At 44.1% G+C, this 18,158-nt stretch overlaps 1 protein-coding gene across 3 annotated transcripts in view; it reads right to left on the minus strand.

Moving 5' to 3' along the window:
* LOC111972192 (breast cancer anti-estrogen resistance protein 3-like) overlaps positions 1–18,158 on the minus strand; it is a 92,767-nt gene that overhangs the window by 62,805 nt on the left and 11,804 nt on the right. For 2 of the 3 annotated variants that reach the window (XM_023999085.3, XM_023999087.3), the window contains exon 3: positions 8,419–8,533. In XM_023999085.3, coding sequence (XP_023854853.1) covers positions 8,419–8,533 — 115 coding nt within the window. Of the gene's footprint in view, positions 1–8,395; positions 8,534–18,158 lie in introns of those variants that run through there. The other variant, XM_023999089.3, reaches the window with a different exon arrangement.

Genomic DNA, 18,158 nt, shown 5'->3' on the forward strand with positions numbered 1-18,158 from the left:
TTGGGCAGGAGCTCAAAGGTTCTACTGCATTTCCTCTTGTAGAATATTAGCTAAAAAGTATTGTGGAGCTCCTGCACCTAAATATAAACAGTAATGGCACCCAACATGAGTAACGTCAACTATTTCAGTCAAAGTCAGGCATTGGTCAGGAGGACAGACACACACAGAGACACACACCAGGCATACACTGGAAAGACATCTGGAATCAGACMGTTTCACTGCACCTGCCAGGACTATACTCTAGATGAGTATACCTCATAACACCCCTCATTTATCAAGGTGTCAGGTATCTAAAAATGTTTCACACATTACAAATATGAAACGTGTTTAGTATAGAAATGTTACATAAACAGAATGGCATACTATGTGATGTAACTTCAATCAGTCAAAGTCATTTTCTTTGACATGAACCAATTAGAGAATTGTTGATAATGTAGACAGTGTCTGTGTGTTCTCCTTTATGTATTGGTGAAGTCTGGCTTGGCACAGCTTKTCATTGAGTGACACTGTACAGACCTGGTGCTATCTTTTGACCTGGGTGTCCTCAGGCACCTCAACTACATACACACACATGCATGCACGTGTAACGGATGTGAAATGGCTAGCTAGTTTGCGGTGGTGCGCGCTAATAGCGTTYCAATCGGTTACGTCACTCGCTTTGAGACCTTGAAGTAGTGGTTCCCCTTGCTCTGCAAGGGCCGTGGATTTTGTGGAGCGATGGGTAACGATGCTTCGTTGGTGACTGTTGTTGATGTGTGCAGAGAGTCCCTGGTTCGCGCCCGGGTCGGGGCGAGGGGACGGACTAAAGTTATACTGTTACACACGCAAGGGACACACACACACACGCAGCCAGAGTCTCCCTCCTGTCCGGAGCAGCCAGAGTGTCCCTCCTGTCCGGAGCAGCCAGAGTCTCCCTCCTGTCTGGAGCAGCCAGAGTCTCCCTCCTGTCCGGAGCAGCCAGGGTCGCCCTCCTGTCCGGGGCCCGCTGCGAGGGTCCCCGGTCCGGGGTCGGCGGTAAGGGTCCCCGCTCCAGAGGCGCCACCTAAGTGGGCCAAGACTAAGGTGGAGCGGGGTCCACGTCCCACACCAGAGCCGCCACCGCGGTGAAATGCCCACCCAGACCCTCCCCTATAGGTTCAGGTTTTGCGGCCGGAGTCCGCACCTTTGGGGGGGGGTACTGTCAATATAGAGCTGGAGTGTAACGATGCCCTGACCGTAGAGATCTTTTTTATGTCTCTATTTTGGTTGGTCAGGGCGTGAGTTTGGGTGGGCATTCTATGTCTGGTGTTCTATGTTGTCTATTTCTTTGTGTTTGGCCGTGTGTGGTTCTCAATCAGAGGCAGCTGTCTATCGTTGTCTGTTTTCCCACTTTGAGTTGTGGGTGATTATTTTCTGTTTAATGTTTTTCGTCACCTTACAGAACTGTTAGTTTGTTGTGTTGTTGTTTTGTTAGAGTGTTCATATTTATTAAAATACCGTATTATGAATACTTACCACGCTGCACCTTGGTCCTCTTCTCCTTCTCCCGACGACGTTCGTTACACACACACACACAAACTCTCTCCAGTGCACATGCACTCACCGAGGGAACGTTTGGATGCCAGGTGCTATGCTTTTTTCCCCTCTGAAAAGATCCAAAAGTCCTGATCCATCCCATTTCTCACATGGTTGTAAAGAAAGGAGGGCATTTCCAGGAAATCACTCCTCTGATCACTCCTCCACCCATTATTTGCTCTGAGTCAAGACCCTGATCTGTAATCTGCTGGTGGTTACTCACAGCACTGCCTGTTGATGCCCATTAACAGCCACCATGACTCAGGAGCCAGCCATCCCATGCCCATGAGCTGTCAATCATAACCAAGTTCCCTCTGGGGAAAATCACTATTGTGATTTTGTTCTGTAAAGGGAAATGTTTTTGTACAGGGAAGTACTGGATGTCTACTAAGACTGTTTCTCTAACAGTCTTTTCCCTATGCTGTAGTTTCGATCTGAGTAGAGGACAGTATGTAAATCTGAAGACGTCCCTCTCCGCCCAGTACCCAAGGCTGAGAAGAAGAACAGTTTATCAGCACATGTAAACTATCCTTGTTTTAAAGAACGCCTCATTCCATAACTTTTAACGGCGTATAAATTCAAGGATGTGTTGTACTTCAGTTGGCATGGAATCCATTTCTTTGGAGGAGTGGATATTTAACCTGTGATCAAACCAGGGGCTACACAACCACAGTGTTACTGCATCATCCTAACTCTGTTGGTGAACACTCTTCTGATAACAGAACAACGTTAGTGGGACCAGGTTAAGCTAAATATGACTCAACTACAACACCAACTCATAAAATTCTCTGTTATTCAGTTATGACCAATGTTTGGTCCACAGTCTCCATGGTGGAATTCTCTCACCATGGTAACTCGTATTTTCCGTCAGGGACAAATAATAGCTCATCAGCATGCTGCTGAATTTCTGTCCATCTATCTTCTCACACTACTGACGACCTGTTACATTTGTTTATTTTATTTAACCTTTATTTAACTAGGCAAGTCAGTTAAGAAACAAATTCTTTATTACAATGACGGCCTACCAAAAGGCAAAAGGCCTCCTGCGGGGACGGGGGCTGGGATTAAAAATCTAAATAAAATAAAATAAAATACAAATATAGGACAAAACACACATCACGACAAGAGACACAACACTACATAAAGAGAGGCCTTAGACAACAACATAGTGTAACAGTTTAACTTTAGTCCGTCCCCTCGCCCCGGGCGCGAACCAGGGACCTTCTGCACACATCAACAACTGACACCCACGAAGCATCGTTACCCATCGCTCCACAAAGGCCGCAGCCCTTGCAGAGCAAGGGGAACCACTACTTCAAGGTCTCAAACGAGTGATGTAACGATTGAAACGCTATTAGCGCGCACCACCGCTAACTAGCTAGCCATTTCACATCCATTCACCTCACACCCTCCCCTTTTCGCAGCAACCAGTGATCCGGGTCAACAGCATCAATGTAACAGTTTAACTTTAGTCCGTCTCCCGCCCCGGGCGCGAATCAGGGACCTTCTGCACACGTCAAACTGACACCTACGACCAGAAGCATCTTACCATCGCTCTGCAAGGGCCGGGCCTTTGTGGAGCGATGGGTAACGATGCTTCGTGGGTGTCAGTTGTTGACGTGTGCAGAAGGTCCTGATTCGCGCCCGGGGCGGAGGACGGACCACTACTTCAAGGTCTCACAAGCGAGTGACGTAACCGATTGAAAGCTATTAGCGCGCACACCGAACTAGCTAGCCATTTCACATCCGTTACAATAGCATGGTAGGACAAAAACATGACAACAACATGGTAGCAACAAAACATGTCAGCAGCACAACATGGTAGCAGCACAAAACAGGGTCAAACATTATTGGGCACAGACAGCAGCACAAGGGCAAGAAGGTAGAGACAACAATACATCACGCAAAGCAGCCACAATGTTAGTAGAGTGTCTATCAGCTGTCACCAAGGGGAGTCCACACAGTGTGAAGAGGAATGGCTGAGACCCAACAGCACAAAAACTATGGCTGTCCAGTCGCAGTGCGTGTTGTAAAAATAATGGATGGCCCTGTGTCAGTGACAATGCTGTGTAGCATGGTGGCTAATGCAGCAGGCTGGTGGATGGCCTTGGATTGCAACGACGCTGCTTAAACTTGGTTTGCTGTTTTACAATCAGCTATCAGCACTAAGAAGAGATCATTAGGCCAGTTGTTTTCCATACGGAGCTTCTCTCTTTCTCTCTCATCTCTCTCTCTCTTTCTTCTCTCTCTCTCTCCTCTCTCTCTCTTCTTCTCTCTTCTCTCTTTCCTCTCTCTCTCTCTCTCCTCTCTCTCTCTCTCTCTCTCTCCTCTCCTCTCTCTCCTCTCTCTCTTCTCTTCCCTCTCTCTTCTCTCTCTCTCTCCTCTCTCATCTCTTCTTCTCTCCTTCTCTCTCTCTTCTCCTCTCTCTCTCTCTCCTCTCTCTCTCTCTCTCTTCTCTCCTCTCTCTCCATCTTCTCCTCTCTCTCTCATCCTCTCTCTCTCACTCTCTCTCTCTCTCTTCTCTCCTTCTGCTCTCTCCTTCCTCTTTCTCTCCTCCCTTCCTTCTTCTCTTCTCCTCTCTCTCTCTCTCTCTCTATCTCTCTACGCAGCATGCCCAGCTGTTGACAATGGAGGACTGTGTTTATGTTGGTGACGATCATAGCTAGTCTGGTCTGGACAGACTGAACTCTCTCACCACTAACCGTCAAACCTTCCACTGTCCCGCCCCATGTGACAGAGGAGACATGGGAACTGGGACCACTCGGAGAACGCCCTCCTCAATCACAACACGTTGATCTCATGAAGTTTCAAAAGGCATCTTGTTGTAATAGTAGCAGGCATTGTTGTTATCACATCGGACACTTCAATCTCTTTCTATCCAACCCACAAGCATTTCATCCCCATGCTGTCATAATCTGGATCTCACAATAGTTTCCATAACCATCCCATCAATCATGGCCATGTCTGTGACATCACATGTCACCTTCAGGACCTGAGGGGCAATGCAGAGAGGATTGCTGTATGTCATGATGAGACTAAATGATCATAGTGTGGGACTCACTGGGCAAAGACTAGTATAACATTGATCTTATACCTTTATTTATTGCAGCTAACTTTTTTTGCAGTGTTTCTAATTCTCAGAGATGAAAGTGCTATGTCTTTCAAATGCTCTTATCTGGGTCACAAGATGAGTTTGCAATTTCCAAAGGATGCCATTAACTTGAACAAATACTGTACATAGACAATCTGCCCTAATAGAAGGGAAGGCAGCATGCCAACTCTCCATTTAATGGTAGGCTTATACTACCTGCTCTCAGCGATTCTCTGGCCTGTCATCTATGTCGATGCTGTGTGGTGACTTAAATGCTCAGTAAGGAATCTTATAGGAGCATTAGGACCAAAAAACGGGATGCATTATGTTTTTTTCCCAAGAAAAGCAATGTTACGTATGTTTAGAAGTCTGTAGAATACTAAAGGAATAAATTAAATATAACAAATATTATGAAAACCTATTTTAAAAGTCTCCCTAATCGAAAAGAGGCATTGTTTACGACTCTAAACACAAGGCTTTTGAATCTTAGCCTGATACTAATAACATATATTTGGCTTGGAWACAGTGGGTTATGAGAGGGCATTTCACAAAAGTCATAAAGCATGAAATGACAATGTGCTTSAATGTTTAAAATGATGATCATTTGATTAAATATTCTCTGGTACTTTTGTGTACTTTTTTAGCCAGTAGTTCTGAAAGTAGCACTCATGAGTCAAAAGTGGTCCCTGAAAATGGTGTACTACGTCACATATGTGCACCATGTCATTGCTCTCTCTTTCGCTCTGCTGTGGGTTTATCAAGTGCATCTTGCTTGCTGTCACTCATATGGCGAGGGGCTGAAGCTCATTGGTTGAACTCAAATTGGTAAGGGGCTGGCCCATGTGGGGGACAATTTGGGAGAAATGGCGCAGCACAGCTTCCAGAAAAACAGTCACTTTCAAACTAGGAATTTCGTGGCTAATTGGGGTAAAACAGTAATTCTGCTCACAGATTATGCATGTATGAACTACACATTGTCACAACCAGCAAACCGCCAAAGTTCCAGAGCTTGTATTTCAATTTATCATATGAAAAAAACACCCAGCATGACTGAAACATTTAATCTACTTCTGTGGAACACAGTACTGCATGGGAAATATGTTCAGTAGAAATTCAATACTTTTCAATAGTGACAATTCCATTCTAATCGTTTTGAGGCAACTTATCCATCTGCTTTACATTACTGAATCACAATGTTGAATGTGCCATATTTGTCTCAGAGCTCAGACTCCTCAAAGAGAAAAGATAACAGTCAGAATAACAGAAGGCTAATCTATTTTAGTCTGGCTAACACCTAACAACACTGTCACGGTCGTTTGTTGAATAAATGGACCAAGGCGCAGCGTGCGTAGAGTTCCACATGATTTAATCAATGAAACTCACMAAAAAAACAATAAAGAATAAACCAACTTGAAGTTYAAGCAGTGCTCACAGGCAACTACACATAAATAAGATCCCACACACAACAGGTGGAAAAAAGGCTGCCTAAATATGATCCCCAATCAGAGACAACGATAGACAGCTGCCTCTGATTGGGAACCATACCAGGCCAACATAGAAATACAAAAAACTAGAGTACCCACCCTAGTCACACCCTGACCTAACCAAAATAGAGAATAAAAAGACTCTCTAAGGTCAGGGCGTGACAAAGTCCTCCTGACTTCAGAGTCTGAAAAGGCTATTTTCATGTTGTCGGGCACGATGCGTCGATAATGAAGGGGATGTGCTTTTTTTACTGATTGGTTCTCCTTGTGTCTTTCTCACTGAAACACCCACATGGACAGCCACACACAGCCCGTGAGCACCGTCCCCTTCCAATACAACTGTTGGATTTTYAAATCCAAACAGCGTGAGGTACTAATACTTAAAAAAAAAAAGAAAACATTTAAGCTCAGCACATTCAGGAGCACATTTCTGCAACAGTCTCCTGTCCAGACCAGTGTGTCACAGCTCTCCCTCGCTGTGAGTCACGTGAGTYAAGTCAGCCATCCTCAGTCTATTTAGCACTATCCCTGAATCCACAYACCATTGACTAACACTCCCTGCAAGTTTGCTTTTCTGATCGTTTGTGAGAGATGCATTTAAACTTGTGGTGTGGATGGATGGTGCAACATGAGAATGGATGACCCTTTTACCACAAACCCTCTCAGGTGCTACAACAGGATTTACCAGCAGCCCAAAGCCACTTATTGCAGACCCATAAAAACAAGAAGTGTCTTTTATTAGGAATGGAATATTGACAAAACGGCCTTACTAGAATATTCTAAACCAAATGTCATTCTCTTGGCAGAAGCCATAGCAACAGTAGGGAGTTGGTGTATAATGCATGAGTCCTCATCCCCACTTCTCTAGAGTTAATTATACACAGCAGGACACCTGCCTCAGGGCAGTCACCACTGCTCCAACTCTTACAGCTGCCTGGGTAGACCTTGTGTGTGTGTGTGTGTGTGTGTGTGTGTGTGTGTGTGTGTGTGTGTGTGTGTGTGTGTGTGTGTGTGTGTGTGTCAGGACACTGCTGAGGGGAGGATGGCTCATAATAATAATAATAATAATAGCTGGAATGGAGTAAATGGAATGGGATCAAACACATGGAAACCATGTGTTTCATACCATTCAATTTATTATTTTCCAGCCATTACTATGAGCCCGTCCTCCCAATTATGGTGCTACCGGCCACCTGAGGTGTTTGTGTGTTCCACTGTGGTTGTAGGAGTATAATGCTGTGATATGTGTGTGGTGCTGTACATACATCCCACTCACCCAAGGCGGAAGCATGCCTTTGCGTGACACAATACCTGTGTTTACAGTAAATGAGACTGTTTTGATTTCTTTCTCTGTTCCCAGGAGCATGATGCCTGTCTGTCTTATCTCAGTAATCCCTACGTGTTGCCATCAGCCTCATGGTGCTTTCATGACTTACAGCTGAACACCTCATTAKCTTCTCTTGTCTTTATAGGTGGCGTCAAGGGATAAGAATCGGAGAAGAAAAGAAAAAACATGAAAACTGTTGATTATCCTCATCAAGTCACTGATGAGTCAAGTCACTGGTGACTTTATTCACTCAGATGGCCAGGAAAAAGTCTATAGCCTTTAACTAGGGCACATCGTTTTCCCTGKTGACTATAAGAAAAGTGTCAGCTACTATTCAGCACAACACTGTTTCTCTGGAGGGGCCTCTCCTCTGACCCCTGGACCAGAAAGGTGGGGCCGTGGGGTGGCAGTGGCTGRTGGGAGAGTGCCGGGGGTCTTGTTCCTCACTAGGCCTATCCTCTCTATTCTCTCTATACTTCCAAACACATTATGGGGCCTGCGCTTCCCAACACAAACAGAGGACCGGACAGGGGGAGACAGCGGGAGGGAGGGCTGGGAACCAGACAAACAGGGCCTGAGCCAGTCTGTGAAAACAGCCATGATAAGGCCTGCTCCTGTTTGGTCAGCCGTGTGAGTGTTGGAAGAGAAAGACACTTCTCTTGTTAAAGCACGGCCACTTTCCCTACTTTCACATCCAAAGAAGTGTAAGTGCATCGGCAGTGCGTGTTACAGTATGTGGCATATGCACGGCATATTGCATTTAGCAAACAACAGCTCAAAATGTATGCTGTAATATTGTGGCTTTCAAAAGGAATAACTGGGAATATTTCAGTGGGAATTACTTTTCAGGATTTGAGTCACAACAACAGTGACTCATAATGTGAACAGACCAACAAAGTATATTTTTCATGAACAGGTTTGGTATAGGAAGATAACTACCAGTGAGATGTTGAGCCACTGACCTCTCCTCCTCTCGCTCTCCTGCAGTATCTGGATGCTCGTGAGGAGGTGGATGCGGTGGAGGTGGTTACGGACCCCCAGCTCCAGCAGATCCAGCTCATTCAGGTGCAACAGGTCCTGCAGAGATGGATGGGTGAAGGGTTAGGCAATATGAAGAAGGAAAGAAAGCCTGCAAATTACAAGCCTGCGAAGTATACCAAACTGTACCACAATGCAGACAACATTTCAACTACAACAGCCTTCTTCGGGGGCTAGACAGGACCGTTTTTAGCCAGGCAGACACCAAGGACACCTTTCCCCTCCCTCCAAACTGAGTGTGTCCTCTCCTCCCCCTAATCTAGTTAGGCCAGCACCACACACTGCCTGTCATTACTGGGCTGCCACTCTGCTGCCAACGGTGCCCTTTCTTACACTTCAAACCAGGGGCTTGCTTTGGTTTCAAAACCATACATTCTTGGTGGTGTCTTCACAAACACCACTTTGTTTCTCTCAGGGTTCCAGTGTGCATTGTTCCACAGCAAGACAAAACAGACAAGTTAAATGATAGGTTTGGTTAGAAGATATTTTCTGCTGTTTGGAACATGCCTTTCAGCTTGTGTTAAAAATACTGAAATATCCAAACAGAGGAAATTATTCTGCGTTCATGTACTTAATGAGATCAGGGTTAGCTTACAAATAATTACAAATCATTGATAACGTATATATTATTGATGCAAGTGAAGTGACAAGTTCGCTTTAGTCACATGATAAYAACATCATTCATAATGACACCGTGCAAAGTTCAAATTCTCAGCTAGTCTGTTTGCTTTGCCTTTATCATCCCTGGTGCAATGGACCAGTGATCTGGACCAGATTGTTTTAATTAAGGCATCAGAGAGTTAGTTTTCCACCACAGTGCATTAGAGTCTTTGTCCCTATTATCTGTGCTCTATCCCGGTGGAATCTCAGCCAGGATCTTTGTGATCACCAGGCATTCTTCTGCATTGTCCTGCCTCTGTTATGTCAGGGGCGGGTGGAGAGAGAGCGAGAGGGAGCCCAGGCACAGCCAGCTTCCCAGGGCAGCTGGGCAGGTGTGTGTCTGTCTGGGTGCCTTATGCTGGTATGGGTCCATTATCCCCTGATGGCTCTTAGGTGTACAGTGCTTACCCAAAGAGGCCCCTAGTAGTTCCACACCCTCTTGCCCACTTCCTGACATCAATAGGCAAAAACAGCCCTTGGTCTGTCCTGAAGACTCTCCTATGCATTATCCGACCGTGCCATATGTAGTCACATAAGTACCTTTAGAACTGACAGGCATTTCAATAAATTCCTCATGCAGATATTTGAATAGTTGTCTTTGTCTGCGGGTTGCATTGCGGAATTGTGGTTTGGTCTGGGTCGTTGTTTTCTTGTCTGGTTACTTGAGACGACGATGGGCAGAGAGAGGAGCACCGGCAGGTCTGACTGACTGGCAGTTAAAGCAACGTTGACGCTCACCAGCGTTAAAATGTGGTGAGGTGTAGCAGAATGCGTCCCCAGGGGGTGAGGAGCAAGTGCTGATATCTCCCCATTACTCTCATTACAGGGCGGGTTATCAGACTGCACAGCCAGAAAGGCAGAAACGCAGAGAGGAAGGCAGCCATGCAGCCATGCGTCTCCCCTCATCTCTCTCACCTGTCTGAGCAGCAGTGGAGCAGAGAGACGTCACACACAATCTCCTGGCTGATTGATGCTCTCCAATGGTTGATAGAAAGGCATAAATAAAGCACGTTTGTGTTATAATTGTATCATATTCAACCATTAAAATAGAAGGTCCATTCTAAAAAATGTTTTAGAACTTGTATCCCTCCCTCTCTTTTCTCCCTTAATTCCACCACTAATGGAGCAGTAATGGAGATTCCATTAGCTCTCTCCATTATCTCTGTTTCACATTACTGAGGCATTGTGGGCCTTCATTAGTACAAGCAAGACATGGTTGGAATAACTAACAACTATTGATCCGAGCATATAACAAAGTCAGCTACGCTCATTTATGTTGAGATCTAAAGAGTTCACTCTGAAGTCTCTCTATTCTGTAACGGTGGGATAGAAGGTTTACAGACTGGTGGTATAAAGATACCCTCACTAATAGCCTCTCTGATCTTGTCCTGCAGCCTGATTAACATGGGGAACACTGTCTATCCATGACCACAGCATGTGACCCTACCAAGGTAATTTGTGTTGCTTATTATAAAATGCTTTTAGAGGACAACTGGGAGGCTTTATGAAGCCAGTTTAAATCCTCATACATAGGATGGTATGTGTTATAATGTGGGGACAGGTGGAACTCTTAGGCCTCTTACTGCTGTTCTGTTAGGCATGGACTTTAATACGGATTCCCAAAAATATTTACTGTATTTAATCCTTCATCATAGGAATTGTTCAAAACATGTTTTGAACAAGCTGAGTATATCTACTGTAAGCTGGTAAGTCATCATATACTGTAGGTTAATCATCTAATAACATATTGCCAAAACAGAAGTGAAACAAAGGGATGGGGTAACGGTAACCACAGGCAACATATCATCCTCAGACGACAAAAACAAGCAGTGTGAGTCATGGTTAAGTACAAGCTGAAGCAATATGGAGGCCTTGGCAAGTAGCTCCTTCACTTGACATGAGTCAGAGTGCTAGGACATCCCATTTATATGGTCCCTTAAGAGACGCTTGACAAGCTCATTCTGATTTTATCTCCATTTCATATGTTTTACTCATTTAGCAGATACTCTTATCCAGAGTGACATACAGGAGCAATTAGGGCACACCGGCAGATTTTTGACCTAGTCAGCTCGGGGATCAAACCAGAAACCTTTCGGTAACTGGCCCAACGCTCTTAACTGCTAGGTTACCTGCCGCACTTTTCACTGGGATCAAGAATGAGATGGAACTTTCACCCTTTAATGAGATCTGATCCAAGCCTATGTCCGTTAACCCTTCACCATAGAGTCACATCACCGCAGAGGAAATAACTTACAGTTGTAGCAGGACAGGATCAGCAGTGGTGTAAAGTAAATAAGTAAAAATACTTTAATGTACTACTTTAGTAGTTTTTTGGGGTATCTGTACTTTACTATTTATATTTTGGACAACTTTTACTTCACTACATACCTAAAGAAAATGATGTACTTTTTACTCCMTACATTTTCCCTGACACCCAAAAGTACTTGTTACATTTWGAATGCTTAGCAGGACAGGAAAATGGTCCAATTCACGCACATATCAAGAGAACCTCCCTGGTCATCCCTACTGCCTCTGATCTGGCGGACTCACTAAACACACATGGTTTGTTTGTAAATTATGTCTGACTGTTGGAGTGTGCCCCTGGCTGTCTGTAAATATGAAAAAAAAACAAGAAGATGATGCCGTCTGGCTTGCTTTAATGTAAAGAATTTGAAATGATTTATACTTTTACTTTGAGTTTTGATAAGTATATTTTGATAAGTATATTTTAGCAATTACATTTACTTTTGATACTTAAGTATATTTAGAACCAAAGACTTTTAGACTTTTACTCAAGTAGTATTTTACTGGGTGACTTTCACTTTTACTTGAGTCATTTTCTATTAAGGTATCTTTACTTTTACTCAAGTATGAGAAATTGGGTACTTTTTCCATGTCACGTTGTTCGTAATAATGAATGTCGGACCAAGGCGCAGCGTAGTTTGAGTTCCACATAATTTTAATGAATAAAGTGAAACTTAAGCAAAGACAAAACAAATAAAGAATAAATTAACCGTGACGACAATGTAGTGCAAACAGGCAACTAAACATAAACAATATCCCATAACCCACAGGTGGAAAAAATTCTACTTAAGTATGATCCCCAATAAGAGACAACGATAACCAGCTGCCTCTAATTGGGAATCATACAAATCACCAACATAGAAAATAAACCTAGAACCCCACATAGATAATATAAACTAGAACAATCCCCCAGTCACGCCCTGACCTACTCTACCATAGAAAATAAAAGCTTTCTATGGTCAGGACGTGACTTTCCACCACTGAGGATCAATCTTGGGGAGAGAGGGTTAGCTCTGGGTTAAGTCTGGTCACTATAAAACCCTTTCGCCTCTGTGACAGCCAGCAGACAGCTGGGTCCAAAAACGAACAGTTAAGTGGGTGTCATAAATCCCCAGTAATAAGGGTCTCTGAGATGACTGCAGTGCTGCTGCTGTCTCCTGGGGATGAGGGAAGGGAAGCCCTGGAGAGGTGCTGGGTGCATTGGGCGGAGGGGGAGACAGAGGAACAGAGAGTGAGAGGGAGGTGGAGAGAGACACAGGGAATGAGATAGGAGGTATGGATAAGATACATGAGGGAAGGAGACGAGAGGAAAGAGAAAGGGGGAGGAGACCAGGGGAAGTGGTCAGGGAGAGTGAGAGAAAGACAAGGGAAGGAAGACAGAGGTTGAGAGAGATAGGGGTGGGAGAAGACAGGGGGGAGCCAGTGGGAGGGAGACAGTGGGTGGGTGGGCGGTTAGGAGAGGCAGAGGGAGAGGGAATGTCCACAGCAGCCTGGTTTGGAGGTCAGAGGGGGGACAGCTACTGTTTACAGGCTCCAAACAGGTCCATCACCACGACAGCCCAGGGCTCACATACCATCAAACACTCCTGCCTCGCAAACACACATTCCTCACATGTTCACCTGGGCCTCGGCAGCCACAGCTTTAAATGTATACGAAGAATTGTATTTTAGGCCTGCAGTTTAGGAATCCAGGGTAAGAGGTCGTTTTTTTCTCAGAGAAGTGATGGATTTCCCAGGGCAGTGATATTGCTATCTGTTTTTGTATTCCCTGGATTGACTTGTGGAAAAATGTAAGGATTGCTGACTGCATTCTCTGTGGAGATCGAATCTATAAATCAAAAACGATCAACAGTATGGCATTGGAAAAAAAGTTAATGAATCACATTTCTATTAAATAGACTTCTGTTGACTTTCGTTTTATTTTATAAATATAAACGCAACATGCAACAATTTATAAGATTTTACTGAATTACAATTCATATACGAAAATCAGTCAATTGAAATAAATAAATTAGGCCCTAATCTATGGATTTCACAGGCTGTTGATCAGGCTGTTGATTGTGGCCTGTGGAATGTCCCACTCCCCTTCAATGGCAGTACGACGTTGCTGGATATTTGTATTTGTATTTATTAGGGATCCCCATTAGCTGCGGCCATAGGAACAGCTACTCTTCCTGGGGTCCAAACACATTAAAGCACTTACATTACAAATAAAACAAAAGACAAAACAGTACATATAACATTATTACACCACTGCATATCTACAATACACAATGTACAATACAAATGTAAAATACCACCATACAGCAATATTACAATGTATGTGTATGCGTGTGTCTGTACCTTGTGTGTCTCTTCACATTCCCCGCAGTTCCATAAGGTGTATTTTTACCTGTTTTTTAAAATCTGATTCTACTGCTTGCATCAGTTACCTGATGTTGAATAGAGCTCTATACTGTACTGTGCKCCTCCCATAATCTGTTCTGGGCATTGTGAAGAGACTTCTGGTGGCATGTCTTGTATGGATGGGTGTACAAGCTGTGTGCTAGTAGTTTAAACAGACAGCTTGGTACATTCAGCTTGTCAACACTTCTTACAAAAACAAGTGGTGATGAAGTGAATCTCTCTTCCACTTTGAGCCATGAGAGATTGACATGCATATCATTAATGTTAGCTCTCCGTGTACTTTTAAGGGCCAGCCGTGCTGCCCTGTTCTAAGCCAACTGTAATTTGGTCAGATATACTTGGATGTGTAGTATCAGCGTTTGTTGCTGGCATCAAATCAACTCAAAGTTTATTTGTCACGTGCACCGAATACAACAGGTGTAGACCTTACAGTGAAATGCTTACTTACAGGCTCTAATCAATAGTGCAAAAAAGGTATTATGTGAACAATAGGTAAGTAAAGAAATAAAACAACAGTAAAAAGACAGGCTATATACAGTAGTGAGGCTATAAAAGTAGCGAGGCTACATACAGACACCAGTTAGTCAGGCTGATTGAGGTAGTATGTACATGTAGATATGGTTAAAGTGACTATGCATATATGATGAACAGAGAGTAGCAGTAGCGTAAAAAGGGGTTGGCGGGTGGTGGGTGGCGGGACACAATGCAGATAGCCCGGCATGTCATGCTTAAGTTGCTAATCTTGCCAATGAAAATGTCATTAAATTAGTTGGCAGTATCAGTGGGTTTTGTGATGAATGAGCCATCTGACTCAATGAATGATGGAGCCGATGATTTCTCAATTTGCAGTACGTTTGCCAATCGGTCGGGCTGCCAGACTTATTTGCTATTCCTTTTGCCTCATCCCTCTCAACCATACAATTTTTCAATTCCTCATCAATCCAAGGGGATTTAACAGTTTTTACAGTAATTTTCAAATCAAATTTTATTGGTCACGTACACATATTTAGCAGATGTTATTGCGTGTGTAGTGAAATGCTTGTGTTCCTAGCTCCAACAGTGCAGTAGTATCTAAAAATTATTCACAACAATACACACAAATGTAAAAGTAATGGGTGCATACTTCTTAGTAACTGGAATAAGACATTTCATAAATGTGTCCAGTGCAGTGTCTGGTTGCTCCTCATTACACACCACAGACCAGCAAATATTCTTTACATCATCAACATAAAAATCACTACAAAACTTTATGTATGACCTCTTATACACTATATTATGCCCAGCCTTTGGAACTTTGGTTTTCCTAGATATGACTACGATTGTGATCACTACATCCTATGGATTTGGATAGTGCTTTAAAACACATTTCTGCAGCATTAGTAAAGATGTGATCAAAACATGTTGATGATTTCATTCCTGTGCTATTTGTAACTACCCTAGTAGGTTGACTGATAACCTGAACCAGGTTGCAGGCACTGGTTACAGTTTGATGTTTTTTCTTGAGTGGGCAGCTTGATGAAAGCCAGTCAATATTTAAATCTTCCAGAAAAAATTGTTCTCTGTTGACATCACATACATTATCAACCATTTCACACATATTATCCAGATACTGTCTGTTAGCACTTGGTGGTCTATAGCAGCTTCCCACAAGAATGGGCTTTAGGTGAGGCAGATGAACCTGTAGCCATATTACTTCAACAGTATTTAACATGAGATCGTCTCTAAGCTTTACAGGAAAGTGGTTCTGAATATAGACCGCAACACCGCCTCCGTTGGCATTTCTGTCTTTCGGTAGATGTTATAACCATGTATTGCTACCACTGTATCATCAAAGGTATTATCTAAGTGAGTTTCAGTGATAGTCAGAATATGAATGCCATCTGTTACAAGCAAGTTATTGACTTCATGGACCTTGTTTCTTAGGCTACAYATGTTAATATGGGCTATTTTTAGCACTTTTATGGGTTGCTTGATTGCTTTTAATGTTTTACTGGGAAGCTTATCAGAAGTAGACTTGCTAATGTTATTTATATTGGAGCTGCACACAGTGGACTTCCTACTAGGGCACACCTCCTCAGTGCTAACAGTGTAGCTCTGGTTCATAGGCACATGATTACTGCATACAATAGCTGTAGGATCAACGGAGGTATTCAGAGCAGTTAGGGGGACATTAATTAAGTTACTTACATTGGGTCTGCAAAAGCCACTGGGATAATGTACATTAGATGCAGCATTATGACGACTCATTGTCACAATGGTAGGTATTAACTGAGCTGGTCTTGGCTCATTGATGTCATTGTCTCAATGCAGCCTTGAAATGCGAGGAGCCAAGATGATTTAGATGGACTATAGAGTATCTTTCGTTTCCAGAAGGTGTCAAAGTTATCTATAAAAGTGATTCCAACAGAGCTACAGTAATCTTTTAGCCAGATGTGTAATTCCAGTGGCTGCTGAATCCTTCACACCCGCAGCCCAAAAATGGTACCAGACCTGAAATGTTTGTCCGCTTTTTGGAATCTTTCAATGCTAGAATCAGTTCTTTACAATCAATGTTCAGAAGTCCATTTCCGAGCTAGCCCTCCTGATGTCGTTTGACCCCAAATGGACTATGACAGCGTCAGCTCCCGGCATCTGTCGTAGAACAGTCGGAAGCAACCTTGTAATGTCCTGTACTTGTGCTCCTGGGTAGCACAGGGTTTTTGCACTGGGAACCAATATGTTTCTCACCATAGAGCTGCCGATGATGACAGCTGGTGAAACAGCCGGGGAGGCCTGGCCGTTCTTTCACCTCAAGTGGTTTAGATGACCCCTCGAGGACCGAAGGGCGTTGGGGCCCAATGGAACCGAGCCGGCTGTAGTATCCATCGTGGATTGGCCGATCTCTCAGGCAGCCTCAAGGTCTGATGAGGGTGGGAGCCACCGGAGAGGGAGACAGATCAGAGGACGAAGGCGCAGGTAACTCCGGATCCGATTGTGAATCGGAAGTCCCTAAGGAAGAAGATGCCAGAACCTCTGGATCCGTGTCCGTTAACATCTCCATGGAAAGTGAAATATCTCCATGGTTGGTTGGTTTGGCCAAGAACAGGAACATCCCCAAAGTCATCCAGGAGCATCCTACTGGCTCCGTTCTCCAGGGAAGGGGGAGACCCCTTCGGGGAGGGATCCCTGCAGAGTGGCGGCCAGTCGGCTGTGGAGAGCCTACCCGGCGGCCACACTTCCACCAGATCAGAGCGGCGTCCGGCTACTGGGGTAGAAGAAAAAGAAAAAGTAGGCGGGCGTGGATTTCCCAGTAGCATGTGTAGGTTCACTACTTGTTTGCTAAGTAGTCCACTGCAAGCTAACAGTTGCTACATTGAAAGTCCAGGCGGTCCACATTGTCCCGAAATAAAGCAAAGTAAACACAGCTCCTGCACCATTGAAAACGTTCAATAGCGACCTCCATTTAAGACTGCCAAGCCAGCTAGGCTACAGGCTAGCTAGGCTAGCTGGGCTTCCGTGTCTCTCTACTTGACTAGCTATTGGCGGGAATTGGAACACACTGTTGTACAAGTCAATCAAGAGAATCACAAACATGGTCAACGGGTGACATGTCTGGTGAGTATGCAGGTCATTTTCAGCTTCCAGGAATTGTGTAAAGATCCTTGCGACATGGGGCTGTGCATTATCATGCTGAAACATTAGGTGATGGCGACGGATGAATGGCAGGACAATGGGCCTCAGGATCTCGTCACTGTATCTCTGTGCATTCAAATTGCCATCAATAAAATGCAATTGTGTTCATTGTCCATAGCTTATGCCTGCCCATAACGTAACCCCACCACCACCATAGGGCACTCTGTTCACAACGTTGACATCAGCAAACCGCTCGCACACACAACATCATACACGTGGTCTGCGGTTGTGAGGCCAGTTGGACGTACTGCCAAACTCTCTAAAACGACGTTGGAGGCGGCTTATGGTAAACAACTCTGGTGGACATTCCTACAGTCAGCATGCCAATTACACGCTCCATCAAAACTTGAGACATCAGTGGCATTGTGTTGTGTGACAAAAATGCACATTTTAGAGTGGACTTTTATTGCCCCCAGCACAAGGTGCACCTGTGTTAATCATATTTTTGATATGCCAAACCTGTTAGGTGGACGGATTGTGATGGCAAAGGAGAAATGCTCACTAACAGGGATGTAAACAAAATTTGTGCACAACATTTGAGAGAAATAATATTTTGGGCATATTGAAAATGTCTGAGAACTTTTGTTTCAGCTCATGAAACACTTTGCATGTTGCGTTTATA

This window comes from Salvelinus sp. IW2-2015, linkage group LG13, assembly GCF_002910315.2.
Source record: "Salvelinus sp. IW2-2015 linkage group LG13, ASM291031v2, whole genome shotgun sequence".
Taxonomy (NCBI): domain Eukaryota; kingdom Metazoa; phylum Chordata; class Actinopteri; order Salmoniformes; family Salmonidae; genus Salvelinus; species Salvelinus sp. IW2-2015.